The sequence below is a fragment of the Balearica regulorum genome, chromosome 25 (genome assembly GCF_011004875.1).
Source record: "Balearica regulorum gibbericeps isolate bBalReg1 chromosome 25, bBalReg1.pri, whole genome shotgun sequence".
Taxonomy (NCBI): Eukaryota; Metazoa; Chordata; class Aves; order Gruiformes; family Gruidae; genus Balearica; species Balearica regulorum.
In genome coordinates, this window is record NC_046208.1 from 1,427,393 (window position 1) to 1,450,894 (window position 23,502).

The 23,502-nt window shown below is 40.7% G+C and overlaps 1 protein-coding gene across 2 annotated transcripts; it reads left to right on the forward strand.

The window, feature by feature from the left end:
- The first annotated feature begins 145 nt into the window (after window positions 1–145).
- On the forward strand, window positions 146–23,223 carry ST7L (suppression of tumorigenicity 7 like). Of its 2 annotated transcripts, XM_075776025.1 has the most exons (16): window positions 148–460; window positions 1,489–1,571; window positions 3,123–3,282; window positions 3,830–3,884; window positions 4,559–4,674; window positions 6,221–6,299; window positions 7,199–7,353; window positions 7,894–7,991; window positions 8,632–8,746; window positions 10,332–10,404; window positions 11,067–11,169; window positions 14,266–14,416; window positions 14,562–14,654; window positions 17,447–17,586; window positions 22,381–22,450; window positions 22,687–23,223. In XM_075776025.1, the coding sequence occupies exons 1-15, from the start codon at window positions 262–264 to the stop codon at window positions 22,432–22,434; spliced, it is 1,674 nt and encodes a 557-aa protein (XP_075632140.1). In that variant the 5' UTR covers window positions 148–261; the 3' UTR covers window positions 22,435–22,450; window positions 22,687–23,223. The 2 variants fall into 2 exon arrangements, with proteins under 2 accessions (XP_075632141.1, XP_075632140.1); XM_075776026.1 differs by lacking the exons at window positions 17,447–17,586; window positions 22,381–22,450; window positions 22,687–23,223 and adding an exon at window positions 14,750–14,877 and having other exon boundaries at window positions 146–460.
- Window positions 23,224–23,502: the final 279 nt, after the last annotated feature.

The window sequence follows — 23,502 nt, forward strand, 5'->3', positions numbered from 1 at the left end:
GTGGCCATTGTGGGAGCGGGCGGGCCCGCCCGGGATGGGGAGGGCTGCGCCGCGCCGCGCCGGTGGGGCCGCAGCAGCCGGGGGCGAGGCGGAGGCCTTCGTGCCTCCCGGGCCGCGGTGTGGGGGGGACGTTCGGGCCGCGCCCCGCCAGCGGGGGAGCGGTGATGGGCTCGTGGACCGGGCTGCCCGCGCCGGCGGAGCCCACCGGGCCCCGCCCCGCCGCACGGCCCGCCCCTCTCCCGGCGTCCCCCCGTGGTGGCCATGGCGGACGGCGGCGGGAGCGGCCGGGGGCCGCCGTGCCCTGGGGCGGCCGCGGCGCTGCGGCGCTGGGAGCAGCTGCGGCGGCGGGCGGCGGCGGCGGCGCCGTGGGCCCGCGGGCTCCTGGCCATGGCCGCCGGCTTCGGCCTCTTCTACGTGGTGCTGCGGGTGCCGCTGCGGCTCCGGGACAGCCTGGCGGCCGGTGAGACCGGGGGGCCGCGCCGGGGGGCTGAGGGCTCGCCGGGGGAAAGGCTGTCCCCACCCGCCCTGGATGCGGCCGGGCCGCGCTCCTGTGGAAGGGCTGCGGGGCCGCCGGTGTGGGCCGGACAGGCCCCGGGGCTCTCGCTGTGCCGCCGCCTCCGGGTCTGGGGACACCCCGGTGTCTGGGGCTGCAGCCCGGGCCTCGGCAGCCCCGTGACGCCCTCCCGGTGCCGCCCGAGTGCTCCCCGCTGCTGCCCGCCCGGTGCCCCGGGGGGGGGGATCTGAGCCGCGGCCCCAGCCCACGGCCTGTCACGTCGTGTCCGGCTGCGTGTCCCCGCAGACACCCGCTCCGCGCCCCGGGGGCCTCTTGCCGGGCTGGAGGCCCCGAACGGGGCTGGGCCGCGGCAGCGGGGTTCGCGCACCCCCGGGCCGGGCTGGGCCTGGCGCTCCGGCCGGGCTGCCCGCTGTGCCCGGGGTCCCTCCCGCCCGGCCCGGGCTGGCGGCGGGTGACGGAGGCGGTGTGCGGTTTGGGTCAAATTCACGGGCAGGGTAGCACTAGAAAACTGTGTTTCCTGCCTTGGGCCGTAAATCCCGGGAAGGAGAGTTCTGTGGAAAATGTATGTCCTTAACACTGAACGTACACCTGCATTAAAACAATACGTTTCCCTTTTAGATTAAAATGAAATAATACATTACACTGGTTTGTTGAGGTCCATCAGCCATGAAAAGTTTAATTGCTTTGGTTGGTGTCCACCAGCCATGAGGTGGTTGAAACCGGGGGGTGCTTTGTCTAAGAGCTCACACTGAATTTTTTATATTGGGTATATAACCTAATTCACTATCACAGATGCTTACAAACAGAAAATAACATATAGAAAGAATTCCCTTAGAAAGTAGCACTATCTGTAAAGTTACTGGGCCTATGTTGTATTATTTATTTGCACAATGTTTCATTCAATGTTGTTTAATAAAAAGGTATTTTTTTTTTGGTTCTGCTTGTTAAGTCTTTGGTTTTGTTTCTCTTAACAGTGACTGTGTTCTTAAGCACTTTGACTCCAAAATTCTACTTTGCCCTTACAGTGACTTCATCTTTTATATCTGGCTTGATATTTGTAAGTAATCCACTTTTTTTTGTTAAAAAAAAAATAACTTTAGCACCTCTGGGATGCTTTTATTGGGGGTAGATGCAATCAGCCTTTTTTGATCTGACTCTAGAGGGTGCCTTTGTACTAGGAAGGAACTTGTTATTTAGTAGCTTTTCTGATGTATTGTATGTACTCTCTTGCTATGCGTGTTGTGTGTTGGGGTGAGCCTAAGGAAAATAACTCAGGCTTGTTTTAAGGCATATCTGTCCATATGTATGTATGCATAAATGTGTGTGTGTACAGAAAAATGTGAAATACACAAACTCTCCAGACCTCTCTGTCTAAAGAAAACTGAGATTTTTCTCTCTTTTAAACTAGATAGTTAAGAATGTAGCTTCCCACCGTATTTTTTTTTGGGGGGGGTGGTGGTGGTGGTGGGTGGGTGTTACACATGTGTTATCATTATCTTAACCACTTCAGCATGAAAATGAGGCAATAATTGAGCTCATCTTCAGATGACAGAGTGCACAGATGTGCCTGACTTTGTGTGAAATGAGCAGAGCATACTTGCATGGTGGGTTCTGCTAGCGCAGCTGTTTCCGCCGTGACGATTGTCTGACCCTGATGCAGGCTGTGGTATTGCATACAAATCTTTTGAGTTAATCTTTATTTTCAGTATTAAAAGCTAAAGAAAATGTCTCTTCTCAATTAAATCTGTTAGCAGAATATGCAAAATCTATTTTGTAGGTGATTTTCTTGTAGCCAATATTAAAAAAAAAAGTGTCTTATGTGGCAGAAACAACTTGTTTGCTGTAAGTAACGTTGCCTGGGTTTTGTTTGAGGGATTGGAGGAAAGTCATATAAGGAGAGGCATTCTGCTTGTAATAGGTCTTTTATGTAGGTTTACTCTTAAGAGACAAAAGTGGTTGTTGGTCAGCCACTATTTATAGTTATGCTCCTTTACAAAGAATACACTTTGTCTAAGCATCACTCCTTTCTGTATCCTCATGAAAATACTCAGGTAAGTTGCTCTGGGGCTGACCGTATGGCGTAGTGCTTGAGGACTGTGATACACAGGTATTTTTAATAGCATCAGAGACAGTAATACTCCTGACCCAAAATTTCTAGTAAGTGAACTCAATTGCTGTTAATTCAGCCTTTCGTCTTTGGACTTTTCTGACGGGCAGGACATGTCAGTATAACTGTCCATTTTGTGCTTTGGTTTTTTAGATTATTTTTGTGAAATGGCAAAACAATACCCGTCCTGCAGTTCTTGCCTCTGTGCACAGTTTCCCTATACAGGCCCTTTCTAAAAGGGTTTAGAAGTTACCCTAATGAGTTGGGGAGGGAGGAATGTATGTTTGACTAAAATTTTACTAGTTTTTTCAGTCTCTTTCATGTTATGTGGGCGATCAGGCCAAACCAGATAATTAGTGTTGATTTATATGTAGATAAGTTCCATCTATAGTGATTTGCAAGGCGATGTCCTTGCTGTGAACAACTGGGCTTCGTCTCTGATGTTTATGTTGGAAGGATGTTGCCTAAGGAAATTTCTGATGCTTTTTTCTCCTGTGACAGGTGTTTGAGTGGTGGCATTTCCGAAAATACGGCACGTCTTTCATTGAGCAGGTTTCTGTGAGTCATCTGAGGCCCCTCATCGGCGGAGTGGAAAACAGCCCTCCAGCACCAGCAGCGTTCTCGGCTGGAGAGAATGAGACGAGCAGGCAGAACATGCCAGGTGATGGCTGATGTGTCCTAGCAGCTCTCCCTAAGCTTCAAGGTGGCTGGTTCACATGAACTGGCTTTTAAAGGGCTTTGAGACTTGCGTTAGTGCTTGTAAGAACTGGAGAAAGGCCTACGTGTTACAGTGTGTTTTATTAATAATGGTAAAAACACACTAAATAATAATGTATCTTTGATTGAAAACGTTCATTATTAAAAATAAGATTTAGAAAATATATTACACATTTAGCTAAAACTGTTTCAGTAAGATTAGATGTTTTCTATTCTGAATGTGAGCAAGATAAACATTGTGTAAGTGTAAATGGCAGTGTTTAATCTTTCCACCATGTGCTTTTGTACCCCAGCAATTTTGGGGAGCAAAAATATTTATGGAATGGCAGAAGTTTATGAAGAAGAAGATCGTATGATCATGCTCAGGTTGTATAAAAATATCATTGAAGTGGCTTTTGAAAGTAAAATTGCATTTGCATGACTGCGTTTTAAAGTCAAGGGAGTATTTCTTGTGCTCTTAATTCAAAAAGTACTTTTTTTTTTTTCTCCAGAGTGCAAAGTATGGCGAAACCCTCTCAATCTTTTCAGAGGGGCAGAGTATAGCAGGTATTAATTATCTTACTTTCAATTGTGTATTTTTAAAACTAATTGGGAGCATACACGTGACTTGTTCACAGAGGTTGCTCCAGTAATACGGGGAGACAGCTGAGACTTGGAAGATTATAGGGGTGATTGATGCCAATCCTGTGTTTAAAAGGCACTTATCCAAGCTTTAGCCGTTTCAATGTTAAGAATGCAAATATTACTGTAACATCATCAGGGTTTTTTGAGAGTAAAGTAGGAGAAAAATATTCCCAGAATTCTTTCGTCCTCTTTTAAAAAACTCTATGGAAGTTGTGGTCTTACAGCTGTTATTACTTTATTCAGAGGTTGAGACTGATTCTGAATCTAAATTCTCTTTTATTAAACCGATATGGCTGTGTTGTAACTTTCGTTGTATTATTTCATAGGAAAAGCTGCTTCCTAGAAAGCCAGTTCCTAAGTTGTTTAGAGCTTTAGGATCAAAAAGACTGGTTTTTCCCCTCTGCAGGAAGCCTTCTGGCAGCCTGTACAGATTATGGAACAGTAGTACTTGAAAACTTCTGCTTAGTAGCTCCAGTCTCTTATTAACAACGAAATTGCTGCACTAGCTTCAGTTGTTAGGCACATCAGATATCCCCCTTGGTATCAGCGTTACTATGTGTTAGGAGCGCCTCTTACTGAAATTTCTCCCGTTAAAGGTACATGTGGGTGACTGGGAAGGAGCCTCTTACATACTATGACATGAATTTGTCTGCTCAAGATCACCAGAACTTTTTCACGTGTGATACAGATGCCCTTCGGCCCTCAGACACAGGTACCAATGTCCTATGCATAACGTGTATAACTATTGGAGAGCGTGAAGTGGGTATTTTTTATATACTTTGAGGTAGCCCAAGTTATGTCAAAAGATGGGGTTTTTTACCCTGTGCTTTCTCCACTGACTTAAGGTTGTCAGGATCCTGACATATTTTAAGATCTCACACTTCAAATAATTAACAGTACGATATTGAAAACCTTGATTGTATTCTCAGCAGCCAAAGACGTGGTCTCAGTTAAACCTTAGTAATGAATAGTGCAGTCTCCAGAATGTTTTCATTGTGTTCCACATATTTTGTGCAGAAAATTTTCTCTACCTGGTTATTGTCAGACTAGGTGCAAACTATTGTCAATTTGTCAAGTTCCGGGAGCGTTACTTGGCTGTGACATGCTTGATATGAACGATGTGGTTTTGCTTCACAAATGGAGTGTATTGTCTCGCTTACTAAGCCAAGACTAATATTTTGTTTCCAAAAGAAAACTTGAACATTTTTCCACGTTATTCTTGCTGGACAGCAGAGGGGTTTGTTCCAAAAGAAACATGTATAGATTCTTCAATTTTCTTATCGTACTTGAGATAGGCCAGAGATGTAACTCCATGAACGTAAGGTTTTGGAGTTCTTTCAGAACTGTTATTTAGGGTGAAAGCTATTAGTTCTGCATAGAACATGGTAGCTCCGAGTATGTTGTTTTTCTTTTGCTACAAGTTGGTTTTCAGTTTGGGATTTCCATTTTTCCCCAATGGAAGGAGAGTGGGGAGGGGTTTGGAGTCACTGCGTTGACCTTTTGTTTGCTCCTTATCTGACCGTGGTTTTCAATCCAAGTTGTAATTCAAATGACCCTTTTGAATAGATAGATTTCATTCTTTTTAATGGTTTCCTAGAATACTTTCTAGTAATGTGATAAATTATTATAGTATATCTTGAATTGGCTTTGCCATGTTACGCCACTCAACTGTGCTTTGTAAATTTAAAAAGAAATTGTTTAACCCTTTATGGTCTGGTAGTTGTCTAAATACATAAGTATGAAACTATACCTGTGCGAGACACAGCTTATTCTTTCACTGTTTTCTTTGAAGTTCTGTTTGAAAGCTTAAATTAAAATTCTGTGCAGGTCCGTGCAAGAACCTGTGTTTAACAATTGCTCCTGCCAAGCTTTCAACAAGTCTTGGGATATGTTTCCAAAAATCTGTAGCAATTTAGAAATTGTACATCTGCCTGGTTATGTAAGCTGTCTTTGCTTCTCAGTGTAGGAGTTCTGAAATGGTCACTGAATAATCTTCCTGGTGGTATTGCTTTCTTAAATTAAATTTGGGGTGTAATGAGAAGTTGCAAGATTCTGCTGATTGTGGTATAAACTCGTGCTGGAATTAAATCACTTGTTTACTCTTCCCTGTAACAATCATATAGCAAGCAGGAATTTGCAAAATGGAAGTGAATGTTAATGGAGAGCTGAGGCACAAGCAGCCAGCCTTGCCTCGGTGCCTCCCAGGTGTTTCGCCGGTGTCTCTGTCCCTCACCAGCCTTTCAATCTCTTTGCAACAGTTATGCAGAAAGCATGGCGAGAGAGAAACCCGCAAGCCCGGATTAAAGCAGCCTATCAAGCTTTGGAGTTGAACAATGAGTAGGTTTAGAGTATAAGTTGTATTATTTCTAGTGTGAAAGATGTTGTATTATAAGTATACAGAAGTATTTCAAGCAGGCTCTATAAGTTGTATTATTATAGTATAAGTTGCTGTATTTCTAGCGTGAAAGATGAAGTGGGGTGATGCTGAGCCCGCTATCAGTTTCTTGTTCCAATAATTTACTTTTAGCAAAGTTCTGACTAGCTTAAGGGGGACTTCTGGGGCTGTGAGAATTGCACATGGGGCTGTCAGTTGCACTGAAGTGTTGAACTATTCTATTAAAAATAGCTTTTATTCTCCCTTTTTCTTGGGGAAGATTTAAAAAAAATCTTTGTATCAGTAGCAATAACAAATTGCTTACTCAGCCTTGGAACAGTCCAAATTGGATATGAGATCATCTGTGTTTCAGAGATGGCATTGTGGTAATAACTGTATTTGGGGTTCACAGATACACAGGGGCCACTCCTGTAAGGGATTTAAAAATACTCTTATAACGCAAACCAAAGAATTTCATGCACTTCTGTGACTGTTTTATTGTGTAGCCTTGTTGTTTTTGTGTAAAATGTCTACCATTGATTTTAAAAAAGCAAAGCAAACCAAACACAAAAATATCTCTCCACACAATTCCAGAGCATTTTTAATATTTCAAGGAAAATAATTTGCCAATTCTTTCTTTTGATCTTTCTCAAAACATGTGTGTTTTCTGTAAAATGGTAGCGGTCTCTGTTTTTCTGAAACTCACCATTTGAACTCAAGTCCATATTTTGGTACTTTAATATTGTCAAAGCTTAGATATTAAACATAAGTGAAAACTGTCCATTTCTAATGCTTTTAGCACTTATTCTGAGGGACAGTTTAATATTTTTTGAATAATGAGTGAGTTTTTTCCTTATTACAGTTGTGCCACTGCATATGTCCTCCTTGCTGAGGAAGAAGCAACAACTATTGTGGACGCTGAGAAGTATTTCAAGCAGGCTCTGAAAGCAGGAGAAATGATTTACAGAAAGTCTCAGAACTGCCATTCCCAAAGTCCCCAGCATGAAGCACAGCTGAGTAAGCACTTTTGAATCACATAAATTCTTGGTTTTATGTGAGCAGAAATGTGAAACTAAAGTTCTAATTAGTGATTCTAGTTTGATTCCCAGTTCAGTGAGGCAGTTCCTACTCTTTTAGCTATGCTTATGCATGGTGTGCTCTGTGATCCTTTGTAGTACCCAGGTGAATCAAAGAAGTGGCAATTCCGCTGTGTATTCATTGTGGGTTGTCTCTTGACATTGTCTTGGAAGGTTGAATAGGTGGAGCAGGCTTATGAAGCAATTAGTGTGTGTCAGTAGCACCTTCTTTCATTCCACCCAACATTGTGGAAAAAAACCAGAATTTTTTGTCATTTGACCTGGTTAAAAGTTGCTGGCATTGGTCTGGATGGGCCTTGATTGGGACAGCAGTAGTAATTATTTTGTGCTTTTACATGTGGTTAGGAAAAAGTCTGTGGTGTTTTGTTTTTTTTGTTTGTTTTTTGGGAAGGGTGGTGAGAGAGGGAGGGTGAGGTAAGGATTGAAACTGATAGACTAATATTTTTGTCTTTTTAATCAGGAAGAGACACCAATGTATTGGTATATGTGAAAAGAAGACTAGCTATGTGTGCAAGAAAACTTGGAAGAATACGAGAAGCAGTAAAAATGATGAGAGATGTAAGTAAAAAAAGCAAGCAACTGCTGTTGTTTTCAGTCACATTGTCTGAATTGATGGTTTAAAGTTCCTTTCTTGGCATCATAATTATTCTAATTGAATTATTTTCCACTGAAATTTGCACATCACAATTCATGATATTTTTCTGGAGAACAGTTTTTTCTAGTTATGTCTAGTTACATTCTACGTCTCCATTTTAAATTTTTATATAATATAATGTCATATGTTCACAGTTCTGTGGTCCAGTTTGCTTCATGATTGCCTCAACAACTAACTTGTCAAAATAGCCAACTTTATACTTTATCGTCATTTTTTCTTCACTTGCTCAAGGTGTATCATAAGCTATTTTTGCATAGGAAAATATTACTGACCAAAAGAACTCTCTGTGGGAGATGTGCAAATTTGGGCTGAGAGCATGTTGTATGAACCTCAGTATCCTTCTTTTCTAGTAGGTGAATATAGGAAAAAAAAGCGATACCTTAAAGGTAGAAATGATGCAATTCTTTTCATGCTGCTTACACGCCAGTTTCTAACACTGTGGAAGAACGGAACATTGAAAAAGCTTACATTGTTGTACTGATTGCTAATATTTCATGATTCAAGTGCAATTTTGTATGTGCCCAATTTATTTCTCATTTGCAGCTGATGAAAGAGTTTCCACTTCTCAGCATGCTGAATATTCATGAAAACCTCCTGGAGGCACTGCTGGAGTTACAGGCCTATGCAGATGTCCAGGCAGTGTTAGCAAAGTATGATGGTAGGTGGTGTCCGTTGGGAAATACTGGTGTTTTCGCCTAGGAGTAGAGAAGTGGGCAAGGTGTGCCTATCCAGAAGCAGACGTCTGCCCATGATCTCAGCTAGTTGACTAGATTCCCTTCATCGGCAACCAATAGGAGCTCTCAGAGTGCAAGTCAGTTTTTGTTTTGAATGATGAGGTCAAATTTAGGCAAGCTAAATTGCATACAAATTACTCCTTATGTTTTTAAGTTACTTCTAATTTGTAAAGATATCTTGGAGCTCACTTTGCTTCAATTCAAGGGTTATTTTAATTTTTTAATCTCTCTTACATCCCTGGTTATGCCTAAATTCATCAGCCTTTTTCAGTCAGCGCATAGCCCCCTAAGTAACTGATGTAAATAAGCTCGAAATGGTCATTTTCCCTTTTGTCATCTTCCAGGCTTGGCCTCGTGATTCTGTAATACTGCGGTTGCTTGCCAGAGATAGCAACGTACAAGCACGCTGCACGTTAGTGCATAGAGATTTAGTGGCATGCAAACTTCGGTCCTTTAAATGGCAGTAGTCTTTCACTTTCCATCTCAGCTCATACGTTTCAGGTGTTGTGCAAGTCCAAATAAAGGTTAATAATGTATATACTTATTTTCTTATTGTCCTCAGAGTTTTGCCCCTTGTGTGTGGCCACCCTAGCAGCCTGCTCCTGTTACTCTCCTGTGTAATTCTTCTGTGTTTCTTATTAATTTAACAAAACCATTTGCTCTTTTCCTGGTGCTTCTTTATGTTAACATCAGGTATTGCAACACTTTTCCTTAAGGAAGAGTTGCTGATTTTTTTCTAAGCATCTGGAAAAATGAGCATGAGCTTCAAACTCTCTGTAGCGCCCCTGTGTTTTGCTTGACACGACAGCCAGACTTCTAGTAAGTGATGGACAAGCCCAGGATGGGATTTACAAAAAAAGCAAGAGCCATCTGACTATACACAACATGGTACTTGGGAATTAGACCCCAGACTTTGTCTGCTTTTAAAGTAAACTTGTACTGTGGAGTGCTAACCTTCTAATCTATAATTGTCAGCTCAAACTTGGCTTCAGATGTTCTACAAAACCTACAACTAATAGAATTTTTCCCCATGGACCTGGAAAAGAATGGAAACTGCGTTTTCATTAAAATTTGTCTACCTGTCTGAAATGTAGTCAGTCTCTCAGTATTGTGTAAAACTCTGTGTTAAGGTACAGTTGCAAAATTAGGCAAAGATTAGAAGCTGATTTTAAACCTTTGTAGGTTAATACAGAAAAAGTACACTGTTCTTAAGTGTGTATTTATACATGCATTTCTTTTTTTAATTCAGTTTCAGTGTCTTGGTAGGTTTAGAAGAAAAGAATTATTCTTTACCACCTAACTACAACTCTGAGTTTTTAATCTCAGACTGACTGGTGACCAGAAAGACGACTGTGCAAAGAAATTCAAAGTTTCTAATCATAGCTGAAATGTTCCAGATGTTACATTCATTGTCTGCCCAAGTAAAAATCTTTAAGCTCAAAGGATGTGGGTTTGAAATGTTTGTCTTGCCTTAGAATCTTACAGCTTAATTATTTTATTTTATCATAGATATCAGTCTTCCAAAATCAGCAGCAATATGTTACACAGCAGCCCTGTTAAAAGCCAGAGCTGTTTCAGAAAGGTAAGCAAGCACATTTCTGAAAAGTGGTTTGTTGCTAATCTTGGGTTATGCTCAAAAATATGAATTAAAAAAATCTAAATCCAGTATGTCACAGTTACCTTTCCAAGAGCAAGTTAAGTGTATTTATATATGTATATATGTGTGTGTGTGTTTTTAGTTAAACATACCTTAAAGTTCCTTCTAAGCATCCATAAAGTTAATACAGGTGAAGATGTTTTTCAAGAGCCAATGTATGCACATGGGCCTTTGTATAAATTTTGTTTTCAGTGTCTTGTTAGGTTCAGCAGTTCTTTGTTTTATGGATTGGGTGCAGGATATTTGTGGTAGTTCATGCTGGCATTTCACTTTCATTGTGGTCTGTTTGCACAGCTGATTTGAGCTTTACCTCTGAGTAGGTGATGTTGTAACTGTCTTACAAAAGCCTGGGCACTCAATTACCTTACCTGATTGACAGGAAGTTTCAAAAAGTTAAACACAACTTTGTCAGAGGGGCATGGATGACAGTCAAGATACCAAAATTAACATGAACATTTGTGTCCTGGAAAGGTTTGTTTATCTTTCTTGATAAATCAGTCAATTTTTAATGAACTCCAAGCGTACAATGCAAATAAACACCTGGTTAGCATTTATTACTTTTGTTCAGCATGGTTTTTTCCCTTCAGGTTCTCCCCAGAAACTGCCTCCAAAAGAGGGCTTAGTACAGCAGAAATTAATGCTGTGGAAGCAATTCACAGAGCTGTGGAGTTTAACCCACATGTTCCAAAGGTAAGAGTATTTTATTTCCTATTGGACTACTTTTTATTGTCTTCTGAAAAAAGTCCCGTTATCATCTTGTTATTGGAGCCTTTCTAGTCTCATGTTTTCTTGAAGTTGGTTATAACTCCAGCCATTGAGTTGTTAAACACACTGGTATTTATATCATAAGTGTTTGGTGGCCCGAATTAGTAGTTTGCAATAGGGGATGATCAAAAATACTCAAACTCAAAATTTTCTAACTTGCTGGAAAAGCCAGTAATGTATTAATGAAGGCCCTTTATTGGGTAAGGGTAAGCATCAGTAAATATAAATTTAGATATTTAAAATCCCTGAAGCCAAATTAAGTTCTCCAAACAATAACCACTCAGAGTATTTGAAAATACTTCTTTCTGCTGTGCTTCCAAGCATGGCTCCAGAACTCTGGTCATCGAAGGAGCTGCAGTTACTTATTTTCTTCATCCACATGTAAACAAGATTAAAAGTCAGTATTGCTACAGTAATTTAATGTCTGGCATTACTTGAAGTGGCCAGGATATGGATTCCACTGAGCATTGGGTAAAAATAAAATATTTTTACTGTCCTAGTATTGGTGATGCATTCGGTTTGAAACCTTGAATGCAGAAGGTTGGCTTAGTCCTGGACCTAATCCTCTGCAAATGATCGTGGAGTCCGAATGACTGTTGCTGTGAAGGCTCGAATTATCCAGCCGCTCTATTCTGTCTGCCTGTCCAGTCTAATAGAATGTGCACTGAGAAAGCTAATTGCTCGGAGAAATTGCTGCTTGTTTGCATGACTGATCAAGAGCGTAGCAAGTTCATTTCAGACAGTCTCAGACAGATTGTTCTTTAGCCTCTGCCTTTAGGGGAAGAAGATTATAGCGCATTATCATTATCTAAAAGTTCTTTTATATTGTATATCCTCCAGTTGTTTCAGGACCCTCATGTACCTTTTTAAAGAAGTTAGATATCATTTCAAACGAGCTGTTTGCAAAATATGTTCTGTAGTTCTACAGACAATAACAGAAACTGATTCCAGGTTTCAGTGGTTTGATCTTCTCTTCTAGTTGTATACCTATCCAGTTTTCTTCATGATTTTTTTTGTTACAATATTGCCTTGAAACACCAATTTATTAGATGGTAGGGCAAAATTTTATTTCTGCTGGCTACCTAGAGCTCTGAAATGCTCATGGTCAAAGCAAACAAGTGAACAAGGGTCCAAACACCTGAAGTAACTTGCCCGATGGGTTACAGTGGATTAGTGGGCAAGAAAAGCTGGGTTTTGAATTTGCAGTCTGTTCTGTCCCATGGACTAAAAAATAATGAGTATGTAAAGCAGAAAGCCCTTTGTTTTGCATCTGATGAAAGTGGTTGTCTTTGCACATAACAGCATTTTGCATAAGGAAAATAAAGCAGCGTTTGTTTCTTTTTGCTCTGAGTTAATGCTCTTACAAGGATGGGTTGTTTTGTTTATAAAGTTAGGAAGGCATTTTACAGTGCTAGAACACTGGTACTATTAAGTCATTTCAAAATGAGAGATCTGTAATTACATTTTGGTAATGCATGCAACAATCTTTTCCAGTCATCTTCTGAACATCTTACAAATTGTGTATAAAAATTTTCTTAGATCTGCAAAACCCAAGATATTTTCAGTACCGATACCTTGCCTGTTTTATAGCTAAGCACGGACAGGAAAAGCTGCCAAGCTGTGGAATTTTTCTGTTTATGCAGTAACATGGGTGCAGAGACAGCTGAAATGTGGAGTTCAACGTTGTGGCAATGCTTGCAGTGGGGTTTCATCACCGCTGCTGCCTTTGTCTCGCCTTGCTCTGCGCAGTTGGTACCGTTGAAAAGTGGGTGCTGCGGAGAGCAGGAGGAGTCAGGTCAAGGGTCAGATATTTGAGACCATTTTCCCACAGCAGCCCTGTGTGAGTGATCCTTTACTGTGTTAAAAAAAAAAAAAAATTAAAAAAAATTGAAGAGGATTAGAGAGGATTAGCAAGAATATTACCCTCTGGAGTGTAGGCCCAAGGCACTAAGAGAAGAACCTAGCCAGGCAGTAAATGTGCTTTATTTGGCCGGGGCACAACCCCTCCTACATTCCTTCAAGAATCTGAATGGGAAAAGTTAAGTCCTCAAACTGGATTAGTAAATAATCTCATAGTTTGTGGCATCTGCTGAAATAAATCGGTGAGTTAGCTGCATTCTTACACTTTGGGAGACAGTCAAAGGAATTGCCAGCTACATTGATCAAAGGTGTGGATTAACTTTGGCTGTTATTGAATGAGACACTACATGCTAGGAGAGAACAACTCGCAGGTAAATACTAGAGCTGAAACTGTCATTTCATTCTTGTAAAAATTACTCATCTGTTTTTAAAAGCTAAGTTAAAATGAATACCTGTCCTTTTTCAATGTACCATGAGAAAACAAAATTGCATGTCCTGTGTTTCAAGGGAAATGGAAGATGATTAATCCTTGTGTTCTTTGACCCTTCTGTGCATCAGATATTCTGCTGATGTAGAGAGAAGACTGAAATTGAAAAAATCTGAAATCAGAGATGCTTTGTGGTAGTCCATCAAAACCACATTATAATAAGATTTTCCTGGGTTTGGTTTATTATTCTTCCTTTGGTTAGCATACTGACACTTTCTGGTTTGCTACTCATACTTGAGAGCTAACAAGTACTTAGCCTCCTACATTGAAACTTTCAGTGATTAAATGATGAGCAAAAATACCATTGGTTTGGGGTTTTTTTTATTAGCCCAAACTTGTAGCTCATTGGTATTATACCTGTGGCATTATACTTTAGGTATATTCCTCAAGAACATGTTTTTATTTTGTCTTACTGAAGATGCATTTTTTCCTGATATGTTGTGTGTGAAACCCACAATTTAAAAGTCATACACGGATGTGTGTTTTGCTACTTTTCACGTCCTATGTGAGTGCAGGCTGTATGCACTGTGTCAGGATTGGGCTGTTGAAGAAACAGGTAGAATTTGGCCCCTCTGCGGTATGCTCAGTTATTCCTCAAATGATCATTTATGTTTCACAATCAAAGATTTTGGAATATTCCATGTAACCGAGCGTGCTTCCCGTTTTTCTTTCAGTATTTGCTAGAAATGAAAAGCTTAGTGCTACCTCCAGAGCATATTCTGAAACGAGGGGACAGTGAGGCAGTAGCATATGCTTTTTTTCACCTCCAGCATTGGAAGAGGATAGAAGGGGCTCTAAATCTGCTACACTGTACGTGGGAAGGCAGTAAGTATCTCTCCTCGTTTTCTTTTTTTCTGTACAGTAGACTAATCTCTCTGCCTTTATTCACCTCAAACACGATTGGTTCTCTTTGTGAGAAGCTGGTCACTTGATTTAGATACAGATCTAACATCACTCACTCTTTTTTCAGCATTTAGGATGATCCCATACCCGTTAGAGAAAGGTCATCTTTTCTATCCCTATCCGAGTTGCACAGAAACAGCAGACAGAGAACTGTTGCCAAGTAAGTGGTTTCTAAGCAGTAATGATAATAAAACATAAGCTGAGGACATGTTCAGTTTGTGGTATTCTGTATTTACCTTACTGTGATTTTTTTAGTTTGAGCTTCCTGTGAAGGGGATTGAGCTATTTGTTGATGTCCCTCCCAAACGATCCTGGAGCACTTGACGTGTGTGTGGTACATGTTAGCTTGATTCGGTAATAACGTAAGTCCTTCAAAGATGAAGTCTGTGTGTGGTACGTTCAGACTAAGTTTGGCCAACTTCGAGAACAACAAAATGGACCAGTTCTTTGAAGTACTTTTAAAAGCAGTCATGGATTTGACTACTGTTGTAGAAGAGCTGTTTCCTTTTAGCAAGGAATAAATGCATGGTTCCAGTCCTGTGCTCAGGTATCTAGCAGAACCTGTCCGTGATCTGACAGAGAATCCTTGGTTAATCTATAGCTTCATAGAATATGTATTGCTTTCTGTCGTTAATTCATTGGTACGTATTAGTCTGCTGGACAGTATTCTTCCTGGGACACTTTATCCATGTAGGTATTTTTATGGATTTATACTAACACTTGACACTGAACGGTAAGTCTTTTCCAGCTGCCCGTTACTTAAAGATTGCTTTGTGCAATTATGAGCCTGCATGTTTTTTTTCTTTAGGTAAGGCAAACAAACTAAATCATTAGGGCCTGTGCTCATCATATTTTGAAGGTAGCATTAATTTCGGTTAGAATTGGACTGTTAATTGTACATGTTAATAGAATTCCTTTGGGGGTGAACTTGTACGTTGTGAAGAAATGCAAGTCCCACGGGACTGGAAAGGGCTACTGCAAAAGCACCAGCAGACCCACTGAGACCACAGCTGTGGAAAGGAAAACTACACATACGTGTTTCTATTTAAAAGCCTGAAGTTATATTTAAAATGTGTAATTTAAATTTGCCCCCAGACTGCTTTAAATTACTCATTTCTCACTTATGCAGGATATTGCACAAGGAATTCCTTGGTTAGCGACTAACCCTAAATTGTAGACTTCCCAGCATAATTAAACACCAACACATGCAGATATTTCAACACGATCACTCGCGCATTCCTGTTATGTTTTAAATATAAAATAACCCATAAATAAAATCATCTTAACACTTTTATTGCAGTACTTCCTCGTGAAATCTTGACACTTAATTTTTTAAAAATTTATCTATTTAAAATAACATTGACCAAAGTAATGATTCAAAAAATTGGTCTGACGAGTAACAATTCTCAAATGGCTGTGAACGTATAGAATTATCTTTAGTTGTCCTTATCTGTTTCAGATTTCATTTTAATTTCCCAATGTAGGGGAAAAACTAGTGCAAAAAGAATCCTTCCTGGTTTTTTTTTTTTTTCCACACTTTCTTAGCTTATGTTGGGACCTTTCCTAAATTATGTTGCTCCATGTTTTAAAAATCAGGTGAGTTTCTACATAGGATGAGAGCATAACAGTGTTCCTTAGTAGACAAGTGGTTTTTTTGCTTGCTCAGTGCAGTGTGTCACTATTGTACTATATTATGGCCGAGCAGGGCTAGTTGCACATTAAGAAGGTGAACTGATAATCTCTGGGATAAAAATAAACATCTCTGATGGGCGTTAGACATGGAACTTCGTATGATCTACTTAGTTTTGCTCCAAAATCATATACTTCAAACCGAACTCCAAGCGCTTTGCCATTAATGAGTTGCAACAGCACAAGCCACTTTTGCTGGGCTTGGTCTTGTAATGGTAGTTTCATCTGCCAGCATTCAGAAACAGTAACTGGGAGGGTAAAGGGTCTTTTTTCTCTTCAAACTTAAGTTTAAAAATGAATACAATTGTATTTTCTTGTTTTACAAAAAGGCGTACTTACATTTTGAGGCTTTTATTAGATTTTTAAAAACAGCTTGTCAGAAGTGTGCAGCCCTTTCATAATTACTTATGTCTACAGAAACTATTTTTTTCTTCTTTTAAAATCCCTTTAAAACCATTGGATAAAAGTCAGAGCTGCAGGTATTCAGAGCCAGTAAGTAATTGCAAATTCACCAAACAAGTCCTCGGCTAGTAACCAGTAGTAGTGTCTGGAGTGCTGAAAGCTCCATATGCCAGCCCTTAGCCCGTCTAATCACCTTCTTTTGATTTTGTTACCATAGGTTGGAAATTGCAAGGAGCTGCTATGTACAGAATTTATAACCTAGTCCTGGTACTGTTTTCTTTGAGGTCTACTATGTCAGCTGCTCTGAAAAAATTTACTGTAGCTTACCAACCAGAAATCTTTGGAAAGTATTAAGGAGCTACCTCACATATACGTGTGTGTATATATATATGCGCCATGATGGTTGTTTTATACTTGCTGAGCTTCTTATAGGATGGGGAGATGTGCTCTTCAGGTAACAGGATTCTGCTTCAGAGGGTTGGAAACACCTGAATTGTTTCAATTGGTGTAGGTGATTTTGATAGCTTGTGAATTTTACAGTGCTTCCCTCTGTCCTGAATAAAGAGTAGTTACCAAAAACTAAGCCTGATGAACTGCTTCAAAAAATAAAGCCCATGCAAGTGAAAGGAAGATTGGGAAGAGAAAGATGTAATGACTATTAATAATGAAGACAAGCATTTAATGTAGGGGAAACATTTTCAGAAGTTTAAGTACTGGGACCTAACATCTGCTGCACAATAGTCTTGAGTCCACACTTACTCCTCCTGGAAGTCTAGAACTGAGTTACAAGGCTGTGTAAATAATTCAGAAAACTGTCCTGGATTATCAAATGTGAATATTCTTCATTTTTTTGCCTTTCAGCATTTCACGAAGTCTCCGTTTACCCACAGAAGGAACTTCCCTTTTTCATCCATTTCACAGCAGGCCTATGTTCTTTTTCGGCAATGCTTGCCCTCCTCACGCACCAGTTCCCCGAGCTGATGGTCATTTTTGCTAAAGCTGTGAGTATTTTGTCTCTCATGGGGCTTGCTTAGGTAACTTGGGGGATCTTTGGGAGGTTTGAGGTCCATGGTGAAGTAGGCTCTAGTCAGTCTCGTGCTTGTGGAGCATGGATTCTTTTATCCCCTTTTGTAAGAATCTAGTTGGAGACAAACACTTGTTGAAATTTGGGCAAAATGTCTATTTTGACAAGAAGGTGAACTATTACTATAACATACCATGGCTTTAATTTGCTCTCTTATGGTGAGAGTGCAGCATTTCAACACCAGAGAAATTTTGCCACAGAGCACATGGATTTTATTCTCATAGAAGCGGAAGACTGCAGTGTGAGAACCTCAGAAAATAAATTTGTTGCCTAGAGATTTTGAGAAGTGAGTAAAAGGCAGGCTGGGCTGCAGGAAAAACAGATCTCTTGCTGAGTGCTGGAAGCTAGTAGTATGATGTGAATGGAACAGACGAGAACAGAGGCAAAGTAACTGTTAACTTCCAAGCCAGGCTCAGAAGTTATTTAGCCGTCACTTACCTTTTGGGAACTAGACCAATGGGTTTATGTCTCATCTGGTTCCAGTTACTAGCTGGAGAACGTGTTCAGTGACCACGGTTCTGTCATTGGAGTACCTGTTCAAGGGCAGAAATTGGACTTGGTGATGGCTTTTAGCTAGATGTGTTTCTAATCTGTGCTGCTTTAAATATATCTAAATAGGTGCTGTTGAGCCGTTTGCTCCTGTGGGTGCCTTCTGTGCCCATCTGCTTCCTCCTCCTCTCTGCTCTGCCCTTTTTAGGGTTTCTTTTCCTTGCTTATCTGTCAACATTGCTGGCTGTAACCTTGTCATCTTTCCCTGGACTCTGAAAGCTGTGCTGTCTTACTTCAACAGAAGAAGAAACTGCATAGGCAGCTTCCCCTCGCCACTAAGCCGTGCAGTCTATTTGGCCTTTATTGAACTGTGGATATCATGCAGTAGAGCAGAGCAGCACATAAAGAGCTCTGAACTCTCAATGAATCACTTATTCTAGCTTTACTAGTCAAAATAGAGGGTGAAAGGCGTTATGCTTTCTTGCTGTTCTAATGCAGCAGGTAATGGAGACCCAGGAGGTAAGCCTTTTCTCTTAAGAATAGTTTGTTCCTAAAAGCATTGGCTTTGCTAGCGACTCTAGTCCACAATGTCCAAATCATGCAGGTCTGAGAGTGGGGCCTCATTTCCACACGGTTCTGTTGATCTTTGTGTTGGAAAATGTTGGACATGCCAGTGACAAATTTCAGTGCTGCTCATAATTGGCTGGGTTCATAGTAACTAGGATCTAACTATCTGCTTGATTAATTCTGTAAGGACTGCATTAGCAAAGTTGTATGATTTCCAAAGAGATACAAGGTCAAATGTTATGCTAACAAAGAATTGCTTGGTGAAGTTCTCTCTGCTGGGTTTCTTGAACCAAAAAAGACTTTGTACGAGTTAGTTGGCTTTGCATAATGGCATTATGAATGCCAAGTGACATGTCCAAATGTGGGGAAAAAACTCCCAGGGTTTGGTCATTTGACAGTATGTTTATATCACTTATTTTCTATAGGGAAGGGTAGATAGTGTCTGTTCAGCTGAAAAGCTGATCAAAAAGCATGCATGTCACTGCGTCATTCTGCCAACCAAGTCACGGTGGTGGCAGGCACAGAGGGGTTCTTGCCACTCACTCTGCCAGCTTTGTACTGCAAAAGTGTGTTGAGGTAATGCAGAATTCACTTCTTGTCTGTTTAATCTCTCAAGATTGACGGCCAGGAAGGAAATACCATCTTCAGTATTCTGCTATTTTAGGTAGAATTAATGGTAACTCCAATCATACTCTTATGACTAATATTGTTCCTTATTTTAATTATTAGATTATTGTACTGTTGGTCCCATTCCTGATGTTTTCAGAAGCTTTCAGAAAACTTGTCAGAAACAATGCTATTCAATATCAAACTAACACTTATGATTTTATTAATAGATTGCTTCAGTATTTCAACTATAGATAACTCTGTGATGGCTGGTAGCACTTTATAAAGCATTCTGTCTTGTGTTCTGGAGGGATGTGGCAGTAGCATCTAGTTGGATTTTCATACTAAAAATGGAAGTTTACCTTCTCTTTAATGACACCTCCCTCTCTACCCAAGAATACTGTAATAAAACAATAATTATTTGCTGTATCTACTGTTATATCTGCAGGTAATTCCAGTGCTTTAAACTTTCTAAATGATTTTTTTCCCCTGTGTATTTCATGATTTCAGTTCTTTTTTCATGATGCTTTGATTTAACTTATTAAATGTAGTAATTTGAGATAGTAAAGTTCTAGATGGTAGATACCTGGAGTGCTTTGGCCTTAGTGAGAAAGCAATACAAAATATATTTCCAACAAATTGTTGAATTTCCAGCAAATCTAGAACACAGTTTTAGGAATGACAATTGGAAAGTATTGTGTATATGGATTTTTTCACTATAAATATCTAAGAGACTTAGATATGACTACTTAGATTACATTTCAGTTGCTTCTTAATCAAACTCTTGTTTCCAGCAATTGAATCTACAGCAAACAGCATGCCTCCTAAAGGGTTTTAAGAAGTTGAATACCTTTCTATTGACTTGAAAAGCCAGAGTTTACATATTTTCATTTGTTAGTGCTTGAGTTTGTTTCCTCCATAATAAATCACAGGGTAAACGTTGGCAAATTGCTAAAAATATTCCAAGTGGCCAAAAATCACAATGAAGCATTTACTAGTTCCAACATATACAGCGTAATACACCATCAACAGAGCCGAGCCCTGGCACCGGCTGCGAGTCGGCTCCTTCTGGAAGGGGAGGCAGCCCTGCCTCCGCGCTGCCGGGCCCTGGGACCAGGCGCCAGAGGGATTTTCGTTCTGTCGTGCGCAGGTGGAAGGGTTTGCAGGCTCTAGGGACTGATGCTGGCAGAAGTCCTTAGCATTTGTTGCTCCGCTTAGAGCCAACTGTGCAACTCGGAGTTTTAACGTTCTTTGAGGAAGGGAAGATGTACCGTGAGTCAGTGCCGGGGGGCACAGTGGAATAGGCGGTGGTAGACAGCTGCGTGTAACCCGCAGTACGAGTGAGTAAGAGCTCAGCCTTGCTGTTTGTTTCTGATCTCTTGGAGAATCACTCTGCTCTTGATCATTAGAGACAGCTCTGTTTCTTAAGTAGTTACTGTTCAGAATCTTCTCAATAAGTGACAGAAGGGAGGAGGTATGTAAAAGGGATGACAATAATCTAGACAGTTCACTGAGCAAGCTGAAAAATATTCTGTCACATAAAACAACTTCTGTTGAAACTGCAGACAAAAGGGTGTCATTATTTTTGCATTCAGGATGAATTTTTATTTTTTAATAATGACACAGGTGGAGAATTGGTTAGCTGTGTATTATCTTGCAAAAGCAATGTTGCACAATTCCTTCTGTAATATCTTATAAAGACACCGAGAAGTCTGCCTTCAGGAAAACTAGAGATGCAGAGTGACAGCAGGCACTGTCAGTAGTCTGCTCAGAAGTTCCTGAGAACAGCCAACGTACTTACCTTCCGAGGAAATCAGTCCCATTTTTTAAGTCCAAACCTTAGGCTATTGGAATAGACGACTATTAGTTAATACTAAAGTATTGGAAAAAATATGGCAGCAGTGTTCCTGCTGAATCCTACTGAAAACAACTTCCTTGTTCAGGGAATGGGACAAAATCTGAAGACAGTCCATGTTCCAAAGTGCTTTGATATGGATTGCTTGATATTTTCACAACAAAGAAAGAAGTCATGGGACTTGAATTAAAAATCGGCTAATTTTTATGATTGCAAGATTAGGAGAAAAGATTTCTCATTCTGGTTGTTCCATAGCTCCCTGTTAGAGGATTCCTTGCCATTTTGCTGATAGCAGCCATCTAGAGACAGAAAGTAGGACTAAACAGAGCCCTGTCTGGCAAGTCCTGCTTTCTGTGACACTCTGCTTTACTTTCTGAACAAATCCCCCTACCACTTTCCCCAAAGCTCATTAAGTGAGACTGGAGAATTAACTTTTTAGCCAGCTGCTGAACTTTTCATATTTATAAACACTTGAGTCTTTTGCTTATCTAAGAGAAAATGTGTATAGTTTGGAGATGTGCACTTCCCTGCCAATGTGTAATGAGTGGTTCTACACTTCATAGAAAAAAAGCCTGAAGTTTCCTGTCACAGCTGAGTGTCTATGCCAAGGGCAAAGGTTTCTTGCCTTGCTAATCTACATCTTAACTCATGCACTTAATGTGAAGGTGCCACACGCAAACAGGCAGGGAAGAAGCTAGCTGCAATGAAAAGCTCCTGCGCTGCTGTGAATGTTAGGTTTTAAAAGCCTTTTTAATGTAATATTTCAGGTTATGATATAAGCCAGGAGGGCCAAAGTAAAACCCTCAAAGTAAATGAGTCCTGTCACTGCTGCCTCATGAAAAGAGAGTTTGTACGAGGATAACACGAGTCCCAGCGGAATACTTGGGGGATGGGTTGAGAAGGTGCAGGGGAGTTTGCACCATTTGTTTTAGCCTAATCTTTATTTCTGGAACTGTTTAGATGGCATCTAGAATATGGATCCTGTCTGGAAGCACAGGCCGGTGTCTTGGTGGATGGTCTGTTCAGTTTTCACACATTTCAGTCGATGACCTATAAATAATCCATGCCTGAATATCCAAGAAAATGCGCTACCCTCCTCCCATTCTGTTTGACAGTGAAGGTGCAGCGCTCAGAGCAGCTGGAAGAGGTGTAGCACAGAGAAACGCCCTCCTAACCCACCCTGCTTCTGCCTAGGTGCTGCGGGTGCTGTGGCCGGTGAGTGCTCCCAGCGTTCTGGCCTCCAGCTGAGCAGACCGTGCCGGGGGTGAGTGGACAAGGCTGGAGCCGTGGCTTCCCACAGGGTTTTTTCTCCTTTTGTGTGTCTTTTCTAATATTTAATGGTTACTACAAGCTTGTTGCGTGGCGTCAGTGATGAGGGGATCGTAGCTCTGTTGCCTTGTGGGAAAGATACAGGGTGTTTTTTTGTTCGTGCCTTGAGGCTATGAAAGGACGTCATTTTTGAAACTGAAATGATTTGTTGTTGCATTCTGTTTCTTCCAGTGCTTTGGGACTCTTTGGCCTTCAGCTTTGCTATGGGAAACATCGAGGTCCTCCTGCTGTCCAGTCTCTGGCATGAGCCGACTCCAGTGACTGGAGTGTGCTGTCCATGATGGTTTGGTTTCGTCGTTGGCACGAGCCTTCCCCCCAGAGGTTAGCTGACCCCTAGGTGTGGGGGCTAGGAAGAAAGCTGTGCTATTCAAACTGGTGTCTTTGACAGGCTTCCATGTTAGTAATGGTGCTTAACTTATGAATTTCTTCTTTGGCCTTAGTCTATAATCATCTAAGAAAATAGTTTTTGTTGAGCGATATCTTATTGCTCTCTTAATTGCTTGTACAACTGGAAGCTAGCACTTCCTCTGTAAGAAAGGGGAGGACACACACTGAGCAGATGTTTGGAGTATTGACACTTCCTTCTCAGCTGCAGATGCACCAGATAATTGGCTTAGATTTAATTTTATAAGCCTTTTTCAAAATATTTGTTAACAGCAAAGTATGGTTCTGCTTTCTTTATTAAAAGGTTGCTTTTTAACACATTGAGTTTGTTGACTTCTTAAGCGTCTGTTTAATATGGATTATAGTGCGCAAACACAGATTTGCTCTTCTGTATCCTATAAGCTTGCATTATGTAAGGAAATGGTAGTATAAACTCCTCTATTTCATATTGTTACTTCTTTAGATTTAATTGTGCATCTTTTGTCTTTCAAACCACTTCACCTTGAAGAACAGGATGGTTCCTGAAACTGCCAAAAGCGATTGTGCTATCTGCATGGGAGTCTTTTTGGGAGACCTAAACTTTCAAGTGTTATTCCAAAGTAC

Excerpts from the sequence above, each read along its gene's own strand:
- ST7L (XM_075776025.1), top strand. The coding sequence starts at position 262 with ATGGCGGACGGCGGCGGGAGCGGCCGGGGGCCGCCGTGCCCTGGGGCG. Across the intron at positions 3,885-4,558 it reads AGAGGGGCAGAGTATAGCAG|GTACATGTGGGTGACTGGGA; the intron begins GTATTAATTATC and ends CTCCCGTTAAAG. Across the intron at positions 17,587-22,380 it reads TGGTCATTTTTGCTAAAGCT|GTGCTGCGGGTGCTGTGGCC; the intron begins GTGAGTATTTTG and ends GCTTCTGCCTAG.